General features: G+C 43.0%; 1 protein-coding gene across 2 annotated transcripts in view; it reads right to left on the reverse strand.

The window, feature by feature from the left end:
* Tbk1 (TANK binding kinase 1) overlaps positions 1-22745 on the reverse strand; it is a 39384-nt gene that overhangs the window by 5828 nt on the left and 10811 nt on the right. The window contains exons 5-16 of one of the 2 annotated variants that reach the window (XM_085683437.2): positions 19059-19240; positions 16724-16884; positions 13344-13454; positions 11216-11395; positions 9060-9256; positions 7261-7319; positions 6905-6996; positions 4302-4403; positions 2821-2899; positions 739-860; positions 573-649; positions 31-70 (exon numbers count right to left, since the gene is read on the reverse strand). In XM_085683437.2, coding sequence (XP_085539563.2) covers positions 31-70; positions 573-649; positions 739-860; positions 2821-2899; positions 4302-4403; positions 6905-6996; positions 7261-7319; positions 9060-9256; positions 11216-11395; positions 13344-13454; positions 16724-16884; positions 19059-19240 — 1402 coding nt within the window. The remainder of the gene's footprint in view (positions 1-30; positions 71-572; positions 650-738; positions 861-2820; positions 2900-4301; positions 4404-6904; positions 6997-7260; positions 7320-9059; positions 9257-11215; positions 11396-13343; positions 13455-16723; positions 16885-19058; positions 19241-22745) is intronic. The other variant, XM_085683438.2, reaches the window with a different exon arrangement.

Raw genomic sequence — 22745 nt, forward strand, 5'->3', positions numbered from 1 at the left:
AACGAGTCTTAGCCCAGCCTGGATACTCACTTATCAAATTTGTGGATCTGCTCTTCGTTGTAAGCTAGTCCTGGAAAGGAAGAGCACACTTTGTGAGCGCGGAGCTCAGCTCCTTGGAGATCACTGCTTCCAAAAGGCTAAGAGATCCAAGTGGGGATCAAAGTTTTGGGGCCCACGGGCTACATATGGCTCGTTTACACTTTAATTTGATTAGTATGAAGTTATGATTTAAAAATGAAAATTAACCATCAACATTTAAGTCAGGATATTTTTAATAAAGCTCATATCTCTAGCTTTTCTTTAAAAAGAGAGGCCTGGGGCAGCACAGGGGCAACAGAGCAGGGCTGTGTCAGATGTGCTGCTGACTTCTGTCCCCAGGCCCACCAGGAAGCCCTTCCTGTGTGCTGCCTGCCATGCCTCCAGAAGATCTAGGGTTCATGACCTTAATCTGAGGAGGGGGAAAGGTTGGCTGGCACTAACTTGGTACTTCAGCCTTTCCCGCACATCTCCTGTGCTGCTCCGCCCACACTCAGGAGCCGACACGAGATGAAGGAACGGCCAACGCTACTTACTGCGCTCTGCCTTGTCCTTCTTGAACTGATAGTAAATCTCCGTGATGCAATTTAACAGGACTTGGAGTTTTTCTACACTGTGTAAGGAAGAAAAACCCAAGTAAATGACTGGGATCGATGCAACAAAGAACAATGAACAATGAAACTCCCCCAAGGCGGAACCTACTTCCTGTCCTTCGGATGAGTGCCTTCCTGATGGGCCCAGGTGTCTGCCAGCGACCCCCCTGGAGACAGTCTGCTGTCAATGTCCTGAAGGCCGCTCTCTATGGTCCCCTGGGAACTGGAGAGCTAAACACAGCAATGGGTTAGGTCAGAATGCCAACCATGGGAGGCTCGGTCTCAGGGTCTCTGCTGTTTATCCTGGTTTCAGGTGAGGCTGGTCCTGCTGTTCAATGCACCAGTTTGCTGACTGCTGCAGGACACTCACAAACACCTTTAGTTACTGTTTTTGTTGTTGTTGTTTGGGGAGGGCGGTGGCAGGCATACGTGCTATTTTAAAATTAGAATAAATTCACTCAAGCAAATGATTTGTTTCTGACTTTTAAATAACTTTAGCTCCTAAAATCTTTCCCAATGTTTTAAGTATCATTTAAAATGGGTAAGTAAGTAAAGTGAAAGTTTTATTCACGGGACAGAGACTTGTAATATGTGATGTGCTCTGACGTTTTCTATCCTCCCTAAAGATGCCACCAACCGCAAGCACCAAACTTCATAGTCTGTTACTCATCGTGATTCATCCTTTGGAAAACCACTGTTCTAGATCTAAAACTATGGATAAGAACTAAAGATCAGTCCAATATGGAAAGAGGAGCAGGCTGTTACCATGTTCCCTGTCTGTGTGCAGCACATGCACACATGCAAGTACATGCATGAGTAGGTCAAAACCCAGCGACTGACTGGCTGAGCAGTTGGCAGTGAATCCCGAGAGTTCTAGCACCACGGTTACTGGTTGTCCGCCACATCACACGGCTTCTGGGGCTGGAGCTCAGGTCTTACCAAGCAAGCTATTCAATCCCTGCCCTCAGATTTCCTTATTTATAAAAGGTTTTTAATTACAGTGTCTTTCTTTGTGTGAATGGGTGCAGACACGGTACAGTGTATGTGTGGTGGTCAGACAATTTATGGAGCTTTGGTTAGGAGGATTCTGGGAATTGACTCAGGGCGTTAGGCTTGGCAACAAATGTCTTTATCTGCTGAGCTGTCTTGTGGGCCTTCCTTTACACCCTAGCATCCACCTTATGAATCCCTTAAATGCTACAGGCTTGCAGGAACACATAGTTCTGCCTTTATTTAACTGAATAGATAAAGAAGCTGACAATTTTTGAGACAGAGAAACCATAACTACAAAGAACTACTAAAGGCCTTATGGTGGCTGGAGAGATGGCTCAGGGGTTAGAGAGCCCTACTGCTCCTCCAGAGGACTGGCACCTCCGTCAGGTGGCTTACAACTGCCTCTAACTCCAGCTTCAAGGGGATTCAAAGCAGGGACACCTGTACACACATGCACAGAGCAGCACACATATATGCATAACTTGAAAATAATTTATTCAGCCCATCAGGGGTGTCTGGGTAAACAGGCAGCCTCCCCCATCAGGGGTGTCTGGGTAAACAGGCAGCCTGGGAGTCTGTAATCAGCTCCCATAACTGAGTGGGCTTCTGCATTAAGGAGAAATCCATTCTGACATCTATTTTGTGTTCAGTAAACTTGTGCCCTTACTGTCTTTTCTAGTTATAGAAATAATCCACTGCCCAAGGATTCCCAGTCCTTTATTTTTCAAAGAGATCTGATGTTTCTGGATTTGCAGTTATTTCTAAGCAAGTTTAATCACCAATATTTGACTGCATGTTAAAGAACCAATTATGAACATCCATTATTACATGACAGCATGAAGGATAAAAAACAAAAAATGCAGAAAATGTGGGATGGGAGGTAGGAGAGATAAAATTCACATGTGTTGAAAAATACAGAAAGCATTTGGAAATAGCACAAAGAACTGAATGGCAGATATGGTGTATGTGTATATCTAAGAATATATACAGAATAAAATATAATTGTATATGATATATATTGTTAAGAATACATATAAAATAAGGTATAGTCATATCAAGCACACACACACACAGGCAGCTCTTTTCTCCATGGAACTTGGGAAGTGACACTTTTCTCAGGAAGCGCAGACACAAGCTCTCACCAGCAGCGATCAGGTTACGCTCCACCCTGTAACTGTCATGATTCACCAATACTTACTCTCAACAATTTGGTGTGTATGTCTGAAATTTCACCCAACTCGGCTGCTTCTAGGTTAATTTTCATCAACTTTTCATATCTATATAAAAAACACATCAGAAAACAAATAATAGTAATAAATACACATTTCTAGAGGTAGTTTATGAAGTGAATTTTATTACTATAATCACTTAATAAAAAATTTATTCAAGGTCTATATGGTAAGATATTCTAAGAAACCTTTGCTGCCTTCCTAAAGAAGGCGTCTCCTACACAGATGTTCCTCCTCTATTTGTGGTTTTTGTTTCAGGTGGCTCCAGGTGCCAGTGGTCAATGGTGGTCAGAGATTATTTTGTGGAAAATTCTACAAGCATTTCCTATATTTTAAGTTTCACACCATCTGAGTATAATGAAGTTACATGCCAATTATTCCTCCAGCCTAGGACAGACCCTGTCCCTTTGTGCTATGGATCCACACTGTATATCCTATACCCTTCATAGTTACTTAGTAGTTAGTGATCTTAGTCATGGGGCTTCGATATCATGCTTTGACATGATGGGAATTCCTACTGGGAATCTGGGGCTCTATACAGAGAATCGGTACATATACTGTATACTTCCATTATATATGATGTACTTCCAATATAAATGTGCAGATTAGGAAAAAGTAGAGAAGGAAGTTCAAATCATGTTATGTCAGGAAAATGGTGAAAACACCAGATTTTAGAATTATAAACAAGAATAAATTAAAAGTCACTGCTAAAATTCTGTAGTTTTTTTTAAAAATAAAACTTATTAATAGTGTGTGTGTGTGTGTGTGTGTGTGTGTGTGTGTGTGTGTGTGTATGGGCCGTGCATGCCACAGCATGCATATGGAGGTCAGAAGGAAATGGAGTCAGTACTCTCCTCCAGCCCATCTGGAGATGGTACTCGAGCTACCACGCCTGTGCAGACAGCCCCTTTACCCACTCAACCATCTCAGTGGCCCCTCAAAAAGTTGTTCCTAAAATTCCCAAAATACTACCCAAAGGCTGTTTCAGCTGCCGCTTCTCACTTGCTTAGTTGATGGGAGGTTTTTTTGTTTTTGTTTTTTTTTGATTTTTCAAGACAGGGTTTCTCTGTAGCTTTGGAGCCTGTCCTGGAACTAACTCTTGTAGACCAGGCTGACCTGCTGCCCTCGAACTCACAGAGATCAGCCTGCCTCTGCCTCCTGAGTGCTGGGATTAAAGGCGTGTACCACCACCACCCAGCTTTGATGGAAGTTTTATATTTCCTGTTCATCTCTGCCTCCCTCCCACTGCCTGCCACTCAGAAATTATGTTGGAAATGCCATCAAAATGATGGTGTTAATTCCTTATAAGAAACCTGATGTTCTCCCTGTTGAGATGGAGCAGCCACGAATCCAGGGCTGCTGCATAAACAAACCCTTGGCACACTGTGTCCCGCCATACTGGAGGTAATTAAGATGGAGGCCAGTCTCTGTGACGACTCTATCTACTCACACTTTCACAGTCTTTTCAATGTTTCGGATGCAGAAATCCAACGTGATCACAACTTCTGTCTTCTTGTGAACAGTTTCATTGTAATCATCTCTCACCAATTCACTGAAAATAATGTTACCCTATTAGTTAAGAACTATTTTTGGACTACCACTAATTAGATTGAAATTCTACTTCAAACACATTTGATAAACTTTAAGTGCCAAATCACATTTTTTAGGGTACTATTAAAAGCATATCTGTGGCAGGCAGTACTCTAGGCTCCCTCTTGTAGAGGGTTCAATTAAAAACAAAACAAAACCCAACAACCAAAAGCCTTTGCATGGCTCTTCCACATCTGGGACAGTTACACCTCACAGGCTGTCATCACGAATCAGGTCAAAGCTGTAGAAACCCACGGCATTAAGGATCAAAAACTAATCTATAATCACAGAGACAAGTTGTGTAATATTTGGTATTACAGTTAATTTGCTACTTCAGCAGCATGTGTGATCTCTAAAGAGGATGGCACTGTGAATTACAGCTAATGGAAGGGCTACAATAGTGATCAGCAAACAAGGTCTAAAATCTATACTTTGTGGCCTATGATCACTTTAGAGAGATTAATATAAAAGACAAGGAAGACATCACATGTGGCCAAGGAAATCGAACATATGGCAGACCCTTTAAAAAAATCTGACACTGTGATTACATGAAAAAGGCTTTTTAAACTTAAGCTATAGCAAATAACACCACTGAACCAGGGACAGAAAAACAGGAAAAACAAATGCTGTTTGTATTTGGCGCATTTAGATTTCTTCTAGATATGCTAAGAGCCAGTTTCACCACTTAAGCCTTCCTGCCACTAACTAAACCATTCTAGAACTAACTAAACCATTCTAGCACTAAGCCATCCCAGTGCTAACTAAGGCATCCTCTGGTGCTAACTAAGCCATCCCAGCACTAACTAAGTTATCTTGGCACTAAGTCATCCCAGCACTAATCAGGACCACCTGGCACTAACTAAGCCATCCCAGCACTAAGCCACCCTGGCACTAACTAAGTTGTCCTGGTACTAAGCCATTCCCAGCACAAAGCTTCTTAGTGGAGGCAGAAAACCAGGTTTAGAAACAGAGGCCATGCCCAGGCTGAAAGTCATCACAAGCACAAGGCTGTATTTTTGTTTGATATAACACTAGCCACAGGAAAGAAACCTAAAACACCAAGAGCCAGCTGAGGTAGCAGAATGCCTGTGGTCCCAGCACTTGTGAGGTGGAGGCTGGAAGATCATGAATTTGAGAGCAGTCTGGGCTACACAGTAAGCCCCTGGCTCAAATCCCAGAGCCAGGAGTAAGAATGCTGCAGGGACACACATGCCTTCATAAGCTTATACGGGCTGTTCAAGCATTAGGTGAGCCTGGGAAAGCATTCCTGGGGTCCTTCGGAACCAGGTCTCCCTGCATCTGCAGAACACAGTCAACGTGGGTACAGCAACAGCATGGTTCTCAAAGGAGATGCATTTACTCTTACCAGATAGAAAGGTGACTTTCATGAGCCACATTCGGTTAAAAAAAGACCCAAATCACACACATCCTCCATGTGTGCATGCGAGAGAGAGAGAGAGAGAGAGAGAGAGAGAGAAAGAGAGAGAGAGAGAGACGGGGGTGGAGGGGAGTGGGGGGGGTGGGGGGGTGGAAGCCAGAGGTCAAGCAGTGGCTTTTCTCAAGTGCCATCTTTCTTTTTCAGAAGGGGCTTCCTCTGAGACTTGGGACTTGCAAGTCAGGCTGGCTGGCCAGCAAGGCTGAGTGACTCTCCTGTCTCTGCCTTCTCAGTGGTGGGTTACAAGCCTATGCCACTGTGCCTCCACCTCACAAGTGCTGGGACCACAGGCATTTTGCTACCTCTTTGTTTAAAAAAAAAAAAATGGGGTCGAACTCAAGTCTTCATTCTTGCAAAGTGAGCACTTGACCACCTTAAACTACATCCTCAATCTAACACTTGTATTTCTTAAGGTAATTTTTAGGAAGACAACACTTCATTAGATCAATTTTCTGTTTGAGAATAACTGTATTAGATGATTAGTAAAAAAAAGTTTAGTCTGCTTGTCAAGATGAGTATACACACACAGGTGTGCATCCACGTACACGCAATGTCCACAATAGGCAAAGCTATGGTGTATTAGTGATGTTTAAGTTGGAGTGGGGGGGGAGCTACTGGGCACTAACTTCTGAGGTGATGCAATGGTCTAAGCTCAGCAGGGATGCTTGCATCACTCTGTGCCGCACTGGAAGGCCCTGACTGTACATTTGAAATGCACAAATTATCAGACTGCTTTAGTTATGTCAGTGTCAAAGTCATCCAAGAGAGCAAATGAACCCGTGCCAAGGTCTTTGAAGGAGGACTATACACTTTACAGAGCTGTGTGGGTTTGAAACTCAGACTGTTTATCCTGGAGGTCTCAACAAAAATAATGCTGACTGTTGTACAAACTAAGGTGAGGCAAATGTGGCGTAGCAGAACCAAGCTGTGACCTAGCTGCTGCGGTGGCAGTGCTCAGTGATGCGGCGCGGCCCGGGTTAGTGAGGTCAGTGCGAAGGACGCATTTCAGATTGCAGTCTGCTACTTACATCAACCACCGGATCCCCTTCCGCATTAATTCCTGATAGAGCAGCAAGGTGCTGGCAATTCTACAGGCGTAACACACAACGCCCGTCACTGCCTGATGAGAAAGAGACATAGTGTTTGGTGCTGAGAGTGGACAAGGTAAGAGAGACTGTCACACAAAAGCAGTCATATTTCCATATTCCAAAGGCAATTTCCATCAGGCAAATAAATTATCACTGTCTAAAAGCTAGAAATATGTAACTGTAATAAATGAAAGTAAAACAATGTGGACTGGATAATACTTTAAATATTTTCCCAAGGCACACAGAACACAATACGATTCTTACTTCCACCACTGTTAATTCAACAAGATACTAACCTTGGCCATGCTAGCATCACCATCCAAATCATAACGCGGATGTACTTTAGGTAGGGGAACTGAAATATGAAGTAAAAAACTTAAAATTAGAAACAAGTATGTGTGGATACATGATTTTATTCTTTCTACAGCAAGCAGAATGTCTAAATTAAACCCACAGGAGTCAATCTTCTAAGGCACTTTTCCTAGCTTTAAAAGAAAGGCTGGGCCCGGCGGTGGTGGCGCACGCCTTTAATTGATAATCCCTGCACTTGGGAGACAGAAGTAGGCGGATCTCTGTGAGTTCGAGGCCAACCTGGTCTACAAGGGTTAGTTCCAGGACAGGCTCCAAAGCTACAGAGACAAAAAGAAAAAAAAAAAGAAAGAAAGGAAAGAAGAAAAAGAAAAAAGGAAGGCTGGGAGATGACTCAGTGGGTAAGAGAACTTGATGTGTAATGTGAGTCCTCAGTTCAGATCCAGCACTCATGTAAAAAGCTGGGAGTGGCTGTGACCCTAGCACTGAGGAGGTGGAGATGGGCAGATTCCCAGAGTTTGCTGGTCAGCCAGCCTAGCTGGAAAAAAAAAACAAAAAACAAAAACAAAGGAGTGGTCCAGATTCAGTGAGAGACCTTGACTCAAGGTGACAGACAGAGGTGTAGAACAGACTCCAGGCCCTCCCCTCAGGCACTTACAATGCTCATTTCCTAACAGCCACCACCAGTGTTTCTCTTTTTTTTCTTTTTCTTTTCTTTTCTTTTCTTTTCTTTTTTTTTTTTTTTGAGACAGGGTCTCTCTGTGTAGCTCTGGAGCCTGTACTAGAACTCACTCTGTAGATCAGGCTGGCCTTGAATTCACAGAGATCAACCAGCCTCTGCCTTCAGAGTGCTGGGATTAAAGGTGTGCGCTGCCACTGCCCAGTTAACCTCAAATTTTTTTCAAGTGTTTTATTCCTTCCTTTTTATTATGTGCATACACGCCATGGCATAACGCAGATGTCATGGAACAACTTTATGGAGTTGGTTCTCTCCTCCCACCTTCGCATGGGATTGAACTCAGGTGCCAGGCTTCCGGGATAAGCACCTTTATCCACTGAGCCATCTCATCAGCCTCATTCTTTAAAAAAGATTTATTTATTTTATTATGTATGCAGTGTTCTGCCTGCATGTTTGTCTGCAGGCTAGAAGAGGGCACCAGATCTCATTATAGATGGCTCTGAGCCACCCTGTGGTTGCCGGGACTTGAACTCAGAAACCTCTGCAAGAGCAGGCAGTGCTCTTAATCTCTGAGCCATGTCTCTAGCCCCCAAGCCTCATTTTTTTTTTCTGTTTGTTAAATATATTCTAATACAATGAACTCTACACTGTCTTTCAATCTAAACTTAATATTGAAGTCTCAAAATGGATTCAAAATTCTGAATAAGTCCTTTTTCCACACCAGTAGGACAAACAATTTAAAAAATTTTGAAGATTTTGATCTAATTTTTTCTTAAATTCTAAAGAATGGCAGAATGTCCTACATACACTGGATAGAATAAATATTTTCTGAACTTATAATAGGAATGTTATTTTGGGAGTTACCAAACACTACAAACACAGTAAAGCATGACAAACTATCACTTCACAAAACAAAACACTAAAGCAAAATAGAAGAAAAATTATGAGGCTTTTCACTTTTGCAATCTTTATAAACTAATTTATGAAATTTTAATATTTGTAGTTTACATTAAAATCAGTATCAGTTTTATGAAATGAGCATCAGTTCTTCAGTGACAGACGACTGACTTAGTGGCCAGTGAGGACATGACAAAGATCACGACTTACTTTTCTCGTATTTCAGTCCTATGGTACTTAGGGGTTCCCGGCTTACGACAAAGATAGGGTTCTCCTCTGTGGTTTTGGGGAAATGCTGGGCTAGTCTTCCAAGTTCTAGGACTAAGCGTCGTCCTTCATAGATAAGTTCTTGATTTGCAGAAATAATTTTAGTTTGCTTATATACCAGTTCATGGAATACAGCAGCACTGCGTGAGGGAAGTTAAGAGAGGATGACAGACGCTGATGGAATTGGAGGTCAAACCTGCACATCAGCAACACTCCTGCAAGTGCTCTACGACTGAACGCGTCTTCTAGGCACTGGCTTGTTAATATGGACACTAAAGACGTACTGAAGTGGGAACCCCACATAACCTGACCCTATCATGGCTCTTTATGCAGAGCCAAGAACAGGACCTGAAACACAACTATAACACTTCTGTTAAACACTCTAAGAAATTAGAGTATTTTCCAAATAATGTTTTCGGGGAAAAGGTAAAGTCCCCTTGCATAGGTCCACAAGCTCAAAGGCGGCTGACAGTGTGACGTGGCTCCGCCTGAAGCTGCTGACTTGACCAGCTCAGGCTATTTTAAGATCAAGTGCATATCCACAACAATGACATCAGTCGGTTTAGGCTATAAAGAGCCAGAATATGACAAAATAATCTAAAGTTATATTTTGTTTATGTTGTATTAGATCTAGTTATTAGGTTATTAATATCTAAATATTTTGTGTAAACTATATTCTTTTTCTTTTCAGTTTTTGGCGCTTGTGGTTGAAGTCAGGGCCTCACGCATGCTAACCACACATTTCCCACCGAGCTAGTCACGCCTGAATCTTCTTTTCATGAACTAAAACAAAAAGCACCCGTGTTTCTTTTAAAGATTTTTCTTGTATGTGTATGGGTGTTTTGCCTACATGTATGTCTGTGCACCACAGGCATGTCTGATACACTGGCAGAGGCCAGATGGGGGCATCAAATCCTCTGGAATTGAGGGTTACAGACAATTGTGGGTCACCACGTGGGTACTGGGAATCAAACCTAGTCCTCTTCAGTGCTCTTAACCACCAAACCGACTCTCCAGACCCCTTCTCATGGATTTTATGAGACAACAAGACTGTTATATAAATTTTGTTGAACAGACTAAGGTACAAAGTATGAATCCGATTCTTAATTTTTTTGGGGGGTGGGCTGTGTTTTGAGGCAAGGTCTCACTATATAACACTGGTTGGCCCAGAGCTGTCTATGTGGACCATGCTGGTTTTGAATTTGTGGTGATCCTCCTGCCCAAATCTCCCACGTACGCGGATTCCAAACCGCGTCAGCCCACACAGCTTCTTCATCCTACTCTGACATCCCTGCAGAGAATTCACACGTGGTTGTAAGACGTAACTCAGCAGACGCTGTACTCTCCACCCAGCTTCTCTCAATGGCAGCACCAGGCAACACAGTAAACGGCCACCACTACCTATAGTTACTCTGATACAATCCATCTAACTCCTTCCCAAGTTTTACACTCAGGTGAATATTTAGTCATGTATAATCTTATTACATAAGTTTTTACAAAATCACCTGGTATTTTTATTTATGCAAAACAAATGTTGACTATTTCTTAAGTATCCATAAAGTTTTCATGCTAATTATGTAAAGCTATACTAAATTTAGAAATTCCACTATATTTAAAACTTAGGCTTTTTTTGTTTTGTTTTAGAGACAGGGTTTCTCTGTGTAACAGCCCTGGCTGTCCTGGAACTTGCTTTAAGGACCAGGCTGGCCTTGAACTCACAAGAGATTCGACAGCCTCTGCCTCCCAAGTGCTGATATTAAAGGCATTCACCACCACCGTCTAGCACTCTTGTTTTTAAAGAGGGTATACTTTCAATAAAGCAGCTCATTTTTACCAGTACATTGTACTTGAAAGAAGTCATAGATTTAGCTCTGTCAAACTTGCAGTTTAAGTACACAGTAACTTATCTGTGTATTAAGAAAAAAGTAAATGGGTTTACTTCTGATTAGTGACCAGGAATTCACTAAGCATTTAAACTCAGTTTTCCCGAGACATGGGCACTGTTGATGAAGGTAAGGCATCTTTTCCATCTGTTCTCCTGGCTGAGATGTTCACTGTATTACACAACACACAGACGGGAGAAGAACAGAGGCACTTACGTATTGTACTTATGAATATAGATCTTATGTGCTGTCATCTGTTGCAGCGAGAAAACATGGATTATCATTCGGTGAAGGACATCACTAGTTTCTGCGAAGAACTGGTCAAAACCCCAGCACTTGTCTTGGTCAGCTTCGAGGATGTTTGCAAGGACTGGAGTAAGCAGTGTCTGAAGACCCCTGAAACAGTATTTACAGAGTTACCTGGAGAGCACAGCACAGAGCCGCCAAAGATACAAAGAAAACACAAATCAAAGAATAGCATGGCAGTTTGAACAAGGGTGGTCTCCAGAGGCTCATGTATTTGGATGCTTAGTCACGTGTTGTTCTGTAGTCTTGGTCCGCCCCTCCCCCATCTCCCTCCAGTCCTGACAGTTAGGAGAATGGTTAGCTCTTTTTCTTTCTCAGTTCACTCGCTTTAGTTAGTGGTCTTTACTGCTCCCTTGAGGTACTTAAAATCTTTATCATTAACATAAACAAAAATCATGAAAAGCACCTTTTCAAGTCAAGAAATTCTGATGGAAGACTTCTATGCTAACAGCTGTTGTGGATGAGGTTTCTTTAGTTCAGAAATCAGACCACGGCATCACTGACTCAGCAATATACCAATAACTAGCACGGACCCCGGCCTGAGCCCTTTACATCCTGCCAGGCTCCCCGAGGTCCCGTCAGTAATGGTTCTGCAATCGCCTGTAGCACAAATTGCTGTGTCTGTAAAGCTGTACTCTCCAACACAGCACATTTCTTTTGGCAAATCTAGTTACATGAGTTTACTTTCAGAAAATGTTTTCCAAAAAAGTAAAAAAAAATGAAACAGGGTATTGCTTCCTCCCCAGGAGTTGGGGATGGGACAGCTGAGACAGAGTCTCACTGTGTTGTTCAGGGTATCCTGAAACGCATTATGTAGCCCAGGATGGCCTCAAACCCATGGGGTCACAGGCAGGAACTACCAACCAGTTTTTTTTAGTTAGTTTGAAACTGTTTTGAGTCAGGGACTCACTGCTATGCAGTTCTGGCCATCCTAGAACTATGTAGCCCAGGCTAGCTTTGAACCTGTGGTGATGTTCTTGCTTCTGCTTCCTGAGTGCTGGGTTTATAGGTTTGTTGCCACATTGCCCAGTTACTTTCAATTTGACATTAATCCTTTCTTTGGGACAATCTGACAATATAATAGAGTTCTGACTGATAAATTACGTAAGATCCTGTAAACATTGGAAATGCTGGAAAAAGTACTAGATATGCTTATCTTTTTTTTTTTTTGGTATTTTTTTGAGCTACGCTATGGTTGTACTGGGACTCACAGAGACCCTCCTGCCTCTGTCTCCCAAGTGTTAGGAGTAAAGGTTCATCTCACTATGGCCAGCCCAGAAATACTTATTTTTTATTCTTTTAATAACCTGAATACTTTTTCAAAGTAAAGAGAATATTAAACTTGGTGGTGGTTTTTTGGTTTCACCTTTTTCCCGATTTGGCTTTTCTAGACAGGGTTTCTCTGTGTAGCTCTGGCTGCCCTGGAACTCACTCTGTAGCCCAGGCTGGCCTCGATCTCACAGAGATCTGCCAGCCTCTGCCTCCTGAGTGCTGGGATTAAAGATGTGTGCCGCCACTGAGTACACCACCACCATTAGGAAAAACTTACTCCTAGTTACACCACTGTTCATGGTCCATCAGTATCAAGTCCTTTGTATGAGCCCTACATTGGAAAGAATTTCAAGACAAGTGAGAACCAATCTTAGGAACACATTGCCTTCTATCCTCAGGAAAGTATCCTAAAGCTCAGATGTTTACATCACCCCAAAAGCAAAAAAAAAAAAAAAAAAAAAAAAAAAAAAAAAAAAAAAAAAAAAATCAAAATAAAACTACACTAAACAGGCCAACAGTGGGAGAGTCCATGCCTGTTGGTTATCCCTGAATGTGGGACACTGAGGCAGGAGGATTATCAGTCTGGGCTACATGCTGAGTTCAAGGCTAGCCTGGGCTACATAGCAAGACCCTGCCTCAAAAAACAAACCAACAGAAAGAAAGTCAGCACCGAAAATATGCTTAAATATTTGAATGTGCTTGTGACTTTTAGGCAACAAAGAGATTAAACACAGGATGTCAAAGGTTAAGAAGTAGGTATACTTACCGAGAAAGACTACAAGAAACAGGCATGTCTCCACTCCAGTCAATTGGCCCATTTTCTGCTTTCTGTACTCCAGATATGGCACCAGAAGGCTTCCCGGTGATGATTTTATACCTTGGGAGGAGCAGCAGAGTAAGATAAGCGGTCACGATGCACTGTTTCCTCTGCTGCACACGCTGTACCCGCGAGAGCAGGCTGTGGGGCTGACGGACATGGGGTCCATTAGACAGTCAAAACCCTGGGGACCGGGCTGGGTGAAGTGGAACAAGAGTTGTAGGAATACTATCTATATGTCATAACAAATTTTCATTTGGGAGCCCAGAGTGAACAGCATTTATGTTCACAACAAAAAACATGAATTTTTCCATCTAAAAAATAGAGCAAACACAAAAAAAGCTTTATCACTGAAATCTCTAGACTATAAAATAAGTCCTAATCTTTCTTACCAATATTATTACAGCCAAGCAGACTATAATATTATTGCAAAATAAGTCATGGAATTATTTTTTTAAAGAAGGAGATAAAACTATGCATAGCACAGTATCAGAAAAATCCTCCTCATAGTCAGAAAGTAACACACACGTGGAACAGGAGCATGAATGAAGAGTCAAACCGATGAGAGTGATATAAAAACGGGTGTGCAAAAGCCAGGCTGGCTGGGGAAGCTGGGGACAAGGAGGATGTGGTTCAGTCTCAGACAAGCTGTGCTCTTAAGAACACCTGTATCTGAATGAAAGCATTCGGCATCAAGTGGCAGTATTTTCTTACAGTCAACATATTTCTGTCTGATCATTTTTAGTTTATCATCTAAACAAATGTGCTCTGGGCAAACCAATATATTTTTAAAAACTAGACCCAACCAGTAAGACAGATGCAGACTACTGCTTTCTCTATAGAAGCAGCCATAACGTCTGTCTCAAGAAATGTTTTAAAATAAAGAAATTAGCTAGGCAGTAGTGGCAAACACCTTTAATCCCAGCACTCAGGAGACAGAGGCAGGTAGATCTCTGAGATCGAGACCAGCCTGGTCTACAGAGCGAGTTCCAGGACAACAGCCAGAGCTACACAGAGAAACTCTGTTTCAACAAAACCAAATAATTTGTGGAAAAATAAGGTGTGCTCACATGTGCCGGGTCCAGTTCTGGAGGAATAAATGGAGATGTGAAGTTAATGCAAAAGAGCAGTGAAGAGAATTAATGACAGCATTGCTAAGGTATGTAGATTCTTCAAGAGCTTAACTTTATAAGATTCACATGTGAACCTTAATCATGTGCAAAGTTGATGCAGGTGCAATGCAGCTGTCCTGGGAGGAGCGTAACCACCCACCAACACAGTCAGACGGTCATTAATAATGCCGAGGCAACATGGCTGTGCCGGGCATGGCTGTGCCAGGAGGAGCGTACCACTCACTGATACAGTCAGACGGTCATTAACAATGCCAAGGCAACACTAAATATCGCTATCAGTGCTCGCACAGAGGTGTGTTCCATACAAAGATATCCCAGAATTGTATAGGTGCCCACAGAGTGATCATGTTTCCTTTCTTACAAGCAGCACACTTTAGAGCAGCTAAAGTTGTCACTGCTCTAAAATGTATCTATGAAAATAGAAGTGTGCACGTGTCAGGAACAACTTACATTTAACGAGGAAATGAAGGACACTTGGCCTTTGCTAAAGGGGGGTTTTAATAAAAAGGGCACTGTTGTAAAGCAGGTTCAGGCGGACACTGCAACATCTTAGTGCAATTAGTGGACATCTTCTCGTGCACAAACGCACATGTTGTAGCTCACTAGCATGGATGCACATGTTCAAGCTTTAGCAAAAGCATCGTATTGTCCGAGCTTGTTTTATTTACTTCCTTAAAGCAACAAAAGGAAGAACATGCTTTTCTCCCAATTTTCTGAGATGAAGACTCTAATTTTACAGCTGTGATTACTTTGAATCACATGCACGTGGGTAAGCTGGGATGGTGGCTATACACATCCAACACTCAGCTGCGGCAGAATGGCTTTGACAATGTCTTTTAAAATGAAATAAAGCACAGTGTGTTGGTTGTTTCTTGTCAACTTGACACAAACCTTGACATCTGGAGAGAGGAAATCTTAGCAGAGAAAATGTCTTTCTGTAACACTGGCCTACAGGCAAATCTGCAAGGCATTTTCTTGATTAAAGATTAACAAAGGAGGCCTAGCTCATTGGGGTGGTGTCAGCCCTAGGTGGGAGGTCCTGAAGGGTTAAGGAAAGCAGGCTGAGCAAGTCAGGAGGAGCAAGTCAGTGAGCAGCACCCTCCATGGCCTCTGCATCAGCTCCTGCCTTCAGGTTCCTGCCTTGAGTTGCTGCCCTGACTTCCTGGGATGATGGGCTACAAGCTGTAAGATGAAATAAACCCTACCCTCCCCAAGCTGCTTTTGGTCCTGGAGTTTTACCGCAGTAACAGAGACCCAAACACCCACAGTGTACAGATGAATTACATAATAAATTTCACTCCAGAAATTTCTCTACCTTTTCTTTTTCTTTTTTCTTTGTCTACTATTAGTGACTTTGTGCAATGCTCATTTTTTCAATAATATGGCAGCATATAAATGCATACAATGCTATGGGACTGGAGAGATGGCTCAGCAGTTAAGAGCACTGACTGCTCTTCCAGAGGATCTGGGTTTAGATCCCAGCACCAATGTGATGGTTCACAACCATTTTAACTTCAGTTCCAGGCAATCTTCTGGCCTCTTCAATCTTCAACACTTACACACATAAAATAAAAATTTAAAACTGTATACTACACACTACCAGATTTATCTCTGGCTGGAATCTGTGGCAAAATTACTGCCAAAATGTCATTTTTAAGATAGTCAATCAGTTCAATGGAAGGTTGGAATTAAATTTCCTTGGTCCTGGGGCTAGAGAGATGGCTCATAGGTTAGGAGCACTGACTTCTTTTCCAGAGGACATGGGTTCAATTCCCAGCACCCATATGGCAGCTTACGACTGTCTACAACTCTAGTTCCAGGGAATCTGACAAACTCACAGAGACATACATTAAAGCAAAACACCAATGCACACAACATTAAAATAACAAAATTAATTAAATGGAGAAAAAGTGGCAAACACAAAGTGGAATAAAGAAATGAAGCGTGCTAAGGTAAAACTCGGGGACATGGAGGTAACACTGAACCCAAGACTAGATACTAGGTTTACTCTGTAGATGTTTAAACATGATTTGAAAAACTATGCCAACACTCTTAGAAGGCTGCATTCTTAGTAAAATCTAGGTAGCATCAAGTATCAGAAAAAGGCCATTTTCAATTTCATTTCCTCAAACTTATGAGAAACAAGATAATATACATTAAAAATTATGTCTGCCTTTGGATGGAACAAGCACTTACATCACTTCCTTATTCCTGCGAGGCCCCTCAAATGGTCTAAATGGCAGTGATCCAGTAGCTGCGTGGTAAAATGTCACCCCGATACTCCAAAGATCAACTGTAGCCCCGTATTTCTTCTGATGATCTTTTCTTAGTACTGCTCTCTCATACATGTCAGGATGCTAAAACAGAAACGTTATGAACTTACGACATATTTAATATAAACAACAACAACAATGAAAAACTAGTCCTCAACAACGCTAGATGTCCCATCCTGTTTTCCTGAGTCCACTCTCCTAATCTCAAAAGACTGTTCTGGGCGGGAGGCGCCCAGAGCAGAGTGTGCTCGCTGCTCACGCACGAGGACCTAGTTCAGATCCACAGCAAAGGCCGTGTAAACAGCTGGCATGGTGGAACCTGCCTGGAACCCCGAGGCAGGGAGTGGATGTAGGAGGACCTTGGGTCTTGCTGACCAATCAATCTAGCCAGTTGTTGGGGTCCTGGTCCAGCAAGAGACCATCTCAAAAACTAATGTGAAGATTGACAGCAGTAGACACTCACCCTTGACCTCTGACCTCCACAAGCACACCTGGGTGCACCCCTCAAACCTCTGAGGGGAAAGGAAGGTAACGGGCTATGCATAACTCCCCTCTTATCTTAAACTCCTGATACCATTTTGCTTGATCCTCAAATTTCATGACCTCAGCCTGTAGTTGGAGAAAGCTGCTATAATCTGACTCACTGAGTGAGCCTGTGCAGTTGTCAGGCCTCTTGTTCAGTTACAAAAAACTCACTCCTATCGAAGACTAACTTTGCATTTCTGCTACACCATCATGTGATCTCACCAATTCCAGAAATCAGTGCTTACTCACTATTATCCCTTTATTTTATACATCAGTATTCCCCTCTTTACTGGCTCATTCGTCTCTGTTCATATAAGTATCTTCCATTTAAGAAACCTAATCAAACAAATAATAACATAAAAATGCTAGGCAAGGTGGTATGTGTGTGTAATCCCAGAGCTGGAGAAGGAGAGGCACAGGCTCTAGTCCCGTTAGCATCGGCTAATTGTCAGACTCCAGGTCAGTGAAACCCTGTCTCTAAGGAGATGCACAGTATTCTTGAGGATGACACGTCAGGTTGTCCTCCTGTCTCTGCCTATACCCACCACCTACTCATACATATAAAACCATGGGCATGTGTGTGCATGCGCATGTATACACGCATGCACACACACACGCACACACACCCACACCATTGTCAACACAGCTCTGCATGGGTGTAGTGGTCCACACTTGTAATTCCAGCTCTCAGGAGGGCCAGCCTCAGCTACATATCAAGATTGAGACGACCCTTTGTTACATTAGACCCTGACCCCCAGAACAAATAAAAAATTAATAAGTCCTGGGCTGGTGAGATGGCTCAGTGGGTAAAGGAGCCTGTAACCAAGCCTGAGGACCCCTGGCTTCAGTCCCTGGGACCAACATGGTGAAAAGGGGGCGGTGACTGCTGCAGCTGTCCTCTGACCTCTACAGGGGCGTCACAGCACACGCATGCCCCACCCCATAAATAAATGTAATAAAAATTTAGAACTTAACCACCCTAAATTGTCCATGCTCCTTTTCAGCAATTACTCAATTGTTACTTCTCACCTCAGTGCACTGAGCCCAAACTGGGCCATGCCTGGCCAGATGCTTCTCAAGTCTTCAGGTGCCTTTGCTTTTAATACAAATCCATTGCATTGGGGCAGGAGAGATGGCTCGGGAGTTAAGAGCATTGGCTACTCTTCCAAAGCTGGGTTAAACTGCCAGCACCCACATGGCAGCTCATGAATATCTGTAACTCTAATTCCAGGGAAATGATACCTTCACATAGATATACATGCAGGCAGAATACCAATTCACATAGTTAAAAAAATAACAACCTAACCCTCCCCCAAAAAACTTCCAGATGCATTGTATTAGTATATAGCTATAAAACAACCAAGAGTTTTTGTTGCTGGCTTCTTTGTTTTGAGACAGGGTTTCATTATACAGCCATGGATGTCCTGGAATGTTGTATGTAGACCTGGCTGGCCTTGAACTTGTACCCATTCTCTTTCTTCTGCCTCTTAAGTGCTGGGATCAAAGCTGTGAGTTACTACAACTGGGACAGCCTCTGAGACTGTCCAAGAGAAAATGACAGCACACTTAGAAAGCAATTCTTAGTTCCCTTCTGATACACCATATTCATCTGAACAGAAATGGAATCTTTTGTCATAAAAATTACATAGTATTTTACAGACTGTGACCAATCACCCCATGTGGAATACATCTATCCTGTCACTAAAATGAAATTCTAGCAATATGTGACTTACCAAGTACTCCTCTGTGCCATACAGAGACACAAACTGCTCATCGTCCTCCAGTTCCCTGGCGGCACCGAAGTCTGTGAGTTTGTACACAGACTGTCCGTCCTCCCCTATGACGCGCATGATATTGCCTGGCTTGATGTCACGGTGCACGATGCCATTCTCTCGGAGGTGATTCATTCCACCCACTTCAGCAACAAACACAAAATACAGGAGATTGCGATGGAGGCCTCTGTGTATACACACATCTCAGATTCACAGATATGACATTCATATTCACTCAAACTTAAGGTTTTGTACAAGTTGGCTCAATCCCCTTTTATTTATTTTTTTTAAGATTTATTTATTTATTATGTCTATAGTATTCTGCCTGCATGTATCCCTGCAGGCCAGGGCGCCAGATCTCATTACAGATGGTTGTAAGCCACTATGTGGGTTCTGGGAATTCAACTCAGGACGTCTGGAAGAGCAGCAGCCAGTGCTCTAACCACTGAGCCATCTCTCCAGCCCATGCCCTTTTATTCTAAGAAAGAGATTCCTCTTCTACAAATACCCACATGCACACATACATACCCCATGCACAAGTATGCATATGTACAATCTCATGTTTCAACCACAAGGAGTTTTAGATAAGAATAACGGCCCACAGAAGTCTGCTGTCTCCGTTAAATAGAACAGGAGTCTTAAGGCAATGACTACTGAACGACTTTTGGAGATATAGGCAGAATAACAAAGAGCCCAGAAACAGTTTATATGTTGTTTTTGAGACAGGGTCTCTGTGTAACAGCCCTGGTTGCTTTGGACCTTGCCTTGTAGACCAGGCTGGCTTTGAACTCACAGAGATCCTCTGAGAGCTGGGATTAAAGGTGGGCTATCATGCCCAGCTCTTGTTTTATTGTTATTTTACCTTGGGAAAAAAAAACATTGCTAAAAATGATCTGGCTTCAACATCTAAACCAGTAAAGAAGTAGCAAAAGGAGGGCACAGTGTGACTCTCGTTTCCATAGAGATGTGTTTATAATTGGTGCCAGTCAGTCTGTGTTCTTAAGGGCAAAGGCATTGACGCGGCGGGAATTAACACATTAACACTGTGGGGCTGACAGGCAGGGTCTCCAGTTGAGATTCTGGCCTCCTCAAACATTTGACTCGCTTCTTTCCAAGAAGGTGTTACTTGTCTTTTTAAAAATAATAGGATAAATGAAATATGTGTGTGTATGTGTTTATTATGACTTACCACTCATTTTTAAAAAGTATATCATTCAATAGTTTTTAATAGAGTTGTACAACTCTTGACATCAACACCAGAGCAGTTCTCTCTGTCGGGTGAGCGCAGCCCCGCAGGCACCAGTGGGCGCTCTCTCATTCTGTCCTCTGAGCATGCTCACTCAGCAGCCCCGCAGGCACCAGTGGGCGCTCTCTCACTCTGTCCTCTGAGCATGCTCACTCAGCAGCATTTTGTCCCTGTGGACGAACTGACTGCACATTCACGCGAGTGGGATTACACGACACTGATCTTTTCTGTCTCGCTTCTTTCAAGAGTCACTCACATTTTAGCAGGTATCAAAATTTCATTTTTCCTTTTCAATTAAGAATTTTTTTTAAATGTATGTGTCTTAGGGTCTCTATTGCTGTGAAGAGACACCATAACCACAGCAATTCTTACAAAGGAAACTTTTTAAGTTTAATTAGGGTGGCCCGTTCATATTTTCAGAGGGTCAGTCCATTATCATCATGGTGGGTAGCATGGCCGTGCGCAGGCAGAAACGGGGCTGGCTGCATCCTGAGGAGAAGGGAGCAGGAAGTGGACAGTGACGCCGAGGGAAGTTTAAGAAAGACCTCAGAGCCCGCCCCACCGTGACACACTTCCTCCAAAGGCCACAGTTCCCAGCAGTGCCCCTCCCTAATGAGTTTACGGGGCCAATTACATTACCATACTCCACTTCCCACCCCCATAGGCGTAGAACAACATCATAATGCAAAATGCATTTAGTCCAACTTCAAAGTCCCCTTCGTCTTTCACGGTCTCAGCAATACTGAAAAGTGCAATGTTCAAAGTCTCTTCTGAAATTCATGCAATCTCTTAATTGTAATCCTCTATAAAATAAAACCAGCTCAAGGGGGTAAATTACATGCTAACTACCACATAGTATATGTGATCAGTTTCTGCCAACTTGACACAAACTGGAGTCACATGGGAAGAGGGAGCCTCAGTTGGTAAATGCCTCCATCAGACTGACCTTTAGCCACATCTGTGGTATTTTCTGATTGCTGAGTGATGTGGAAGGGCCCAGTTCACTGTGGGCAGTGCCACCCTGGGACAGGTGGCCTGGGAGGTATAAGAAAAGTGACTGAAAATGAGCCCGAGGAACAGGCCAGTCTGCAGTGTTCCTCCACAGTTTCTGCTCTCGTTCCCGCTTTTGGTTTTTGCTCCCTCAATGATGGACTGTGATCAGGAAGTATAAGCCAAACAAACCCTTTCCTCCCCAGGTTGCTTCTGGTCATGTTTATTGCAACAAGAAGAATCAAACTATAACAGTAAGTGTGTGTGTATGTGTGTGTGTGTGTGTGTGTGTGTGTGTGAGAGAGAGAGAGAGAGAGAGAGAGAGAAAAGATAGAGAGAGAAGATAAAGATAGAAAGACATAGAGAGAGAAAGAGAGAGAGAAGATAGAGAGAGAGACACACACACAGAGAAGATAGAGAGAGAGGCACACACACACTGTGGTTTTTGGGTGGGGAAGAGTCTCATGTAGTGGCGATTTGTCCTGAACTTGCAAGTAACAGAGGACAGACACCCTTGTACTCCTGACCTTCTATCACTACGTCCCACATGCTGGGATACAGACTTGCCCCATCAAATGAGGCTTCATCTCTTTTTATGAATGAGTAATATTCCATTCTATGGATGTGCAACATCTTAATCCATTTGTCAGTTGATGGATATTTGCGTTGTCCTGATTTTATTTATTGGTTATTACGAATAATGCTACAACAAACACAGACCCCACTCTCCACCCTGCAGCAGCTCACACGGACCCCACTCTCCACCCTGCAGCAGCTCACACGGACCCCACTCTCCACCCTGCAGCAGCACACACGGACCCCACTCTCCACCCTGCAGCAGCACACACGGACCCCACTCTCCACCTTGCAGAAGCTCACACGGACCCCACTCCCCACCCTGCAGAAGCTCACACGGACCCCACTCTCCACCCTGCAGCAGCTCACACGGACCCCACTCCCCACTTGCCAGCGCTGGCTCTTAGGATTGAATTTGTCCATCTTCATGGTAAGAGTGGCTTTCAGTACAACTTCCTTAGAAATTAATGATGCTGAGCACTGTTTAATGCACTCACTGGCCATCTGTCTATCCTTTCTTTTTGACAAATGTCTGGTCAAATCGTTTGACAAATTTTAAAACTGTTTTTGGTAGGGTGTCTGGAAAAGATATCTTATATGTGACCTACAAAAACTCTTACATTCTATGGGCTCTCTTTTCCAGTTATTGTCTCAAATAAGCTGTGGCTTTTAAATTTTTATTTATTTTATTCATGTATGTTTTGCCTGCATGTGTATCTGTGCACCAAATGCATGCCTGGGGCCTGTGGAGGGCAATAGACACCTTGGGACTGGACTTACACATGCTTACGAGCTGCTGGAAACTGATCCTGTGTCCTCTAAGAGAGCAGCCAGGG

Source organism: Myodes glareolus, chromosome 26, assembly GCF_982192425.1.
Source record: "Myodes glareolus chromosome 26, mMyoGla1.1, whole genome shotgun sequence".
In the NCBI taxonomy this organism is placed as follows: domain Eukaryota; kingdom Metazoa; phylum Chordata; class Mammalia; order Rodentia; family Cricetidae; genus Myodes; species Myodes glareolus.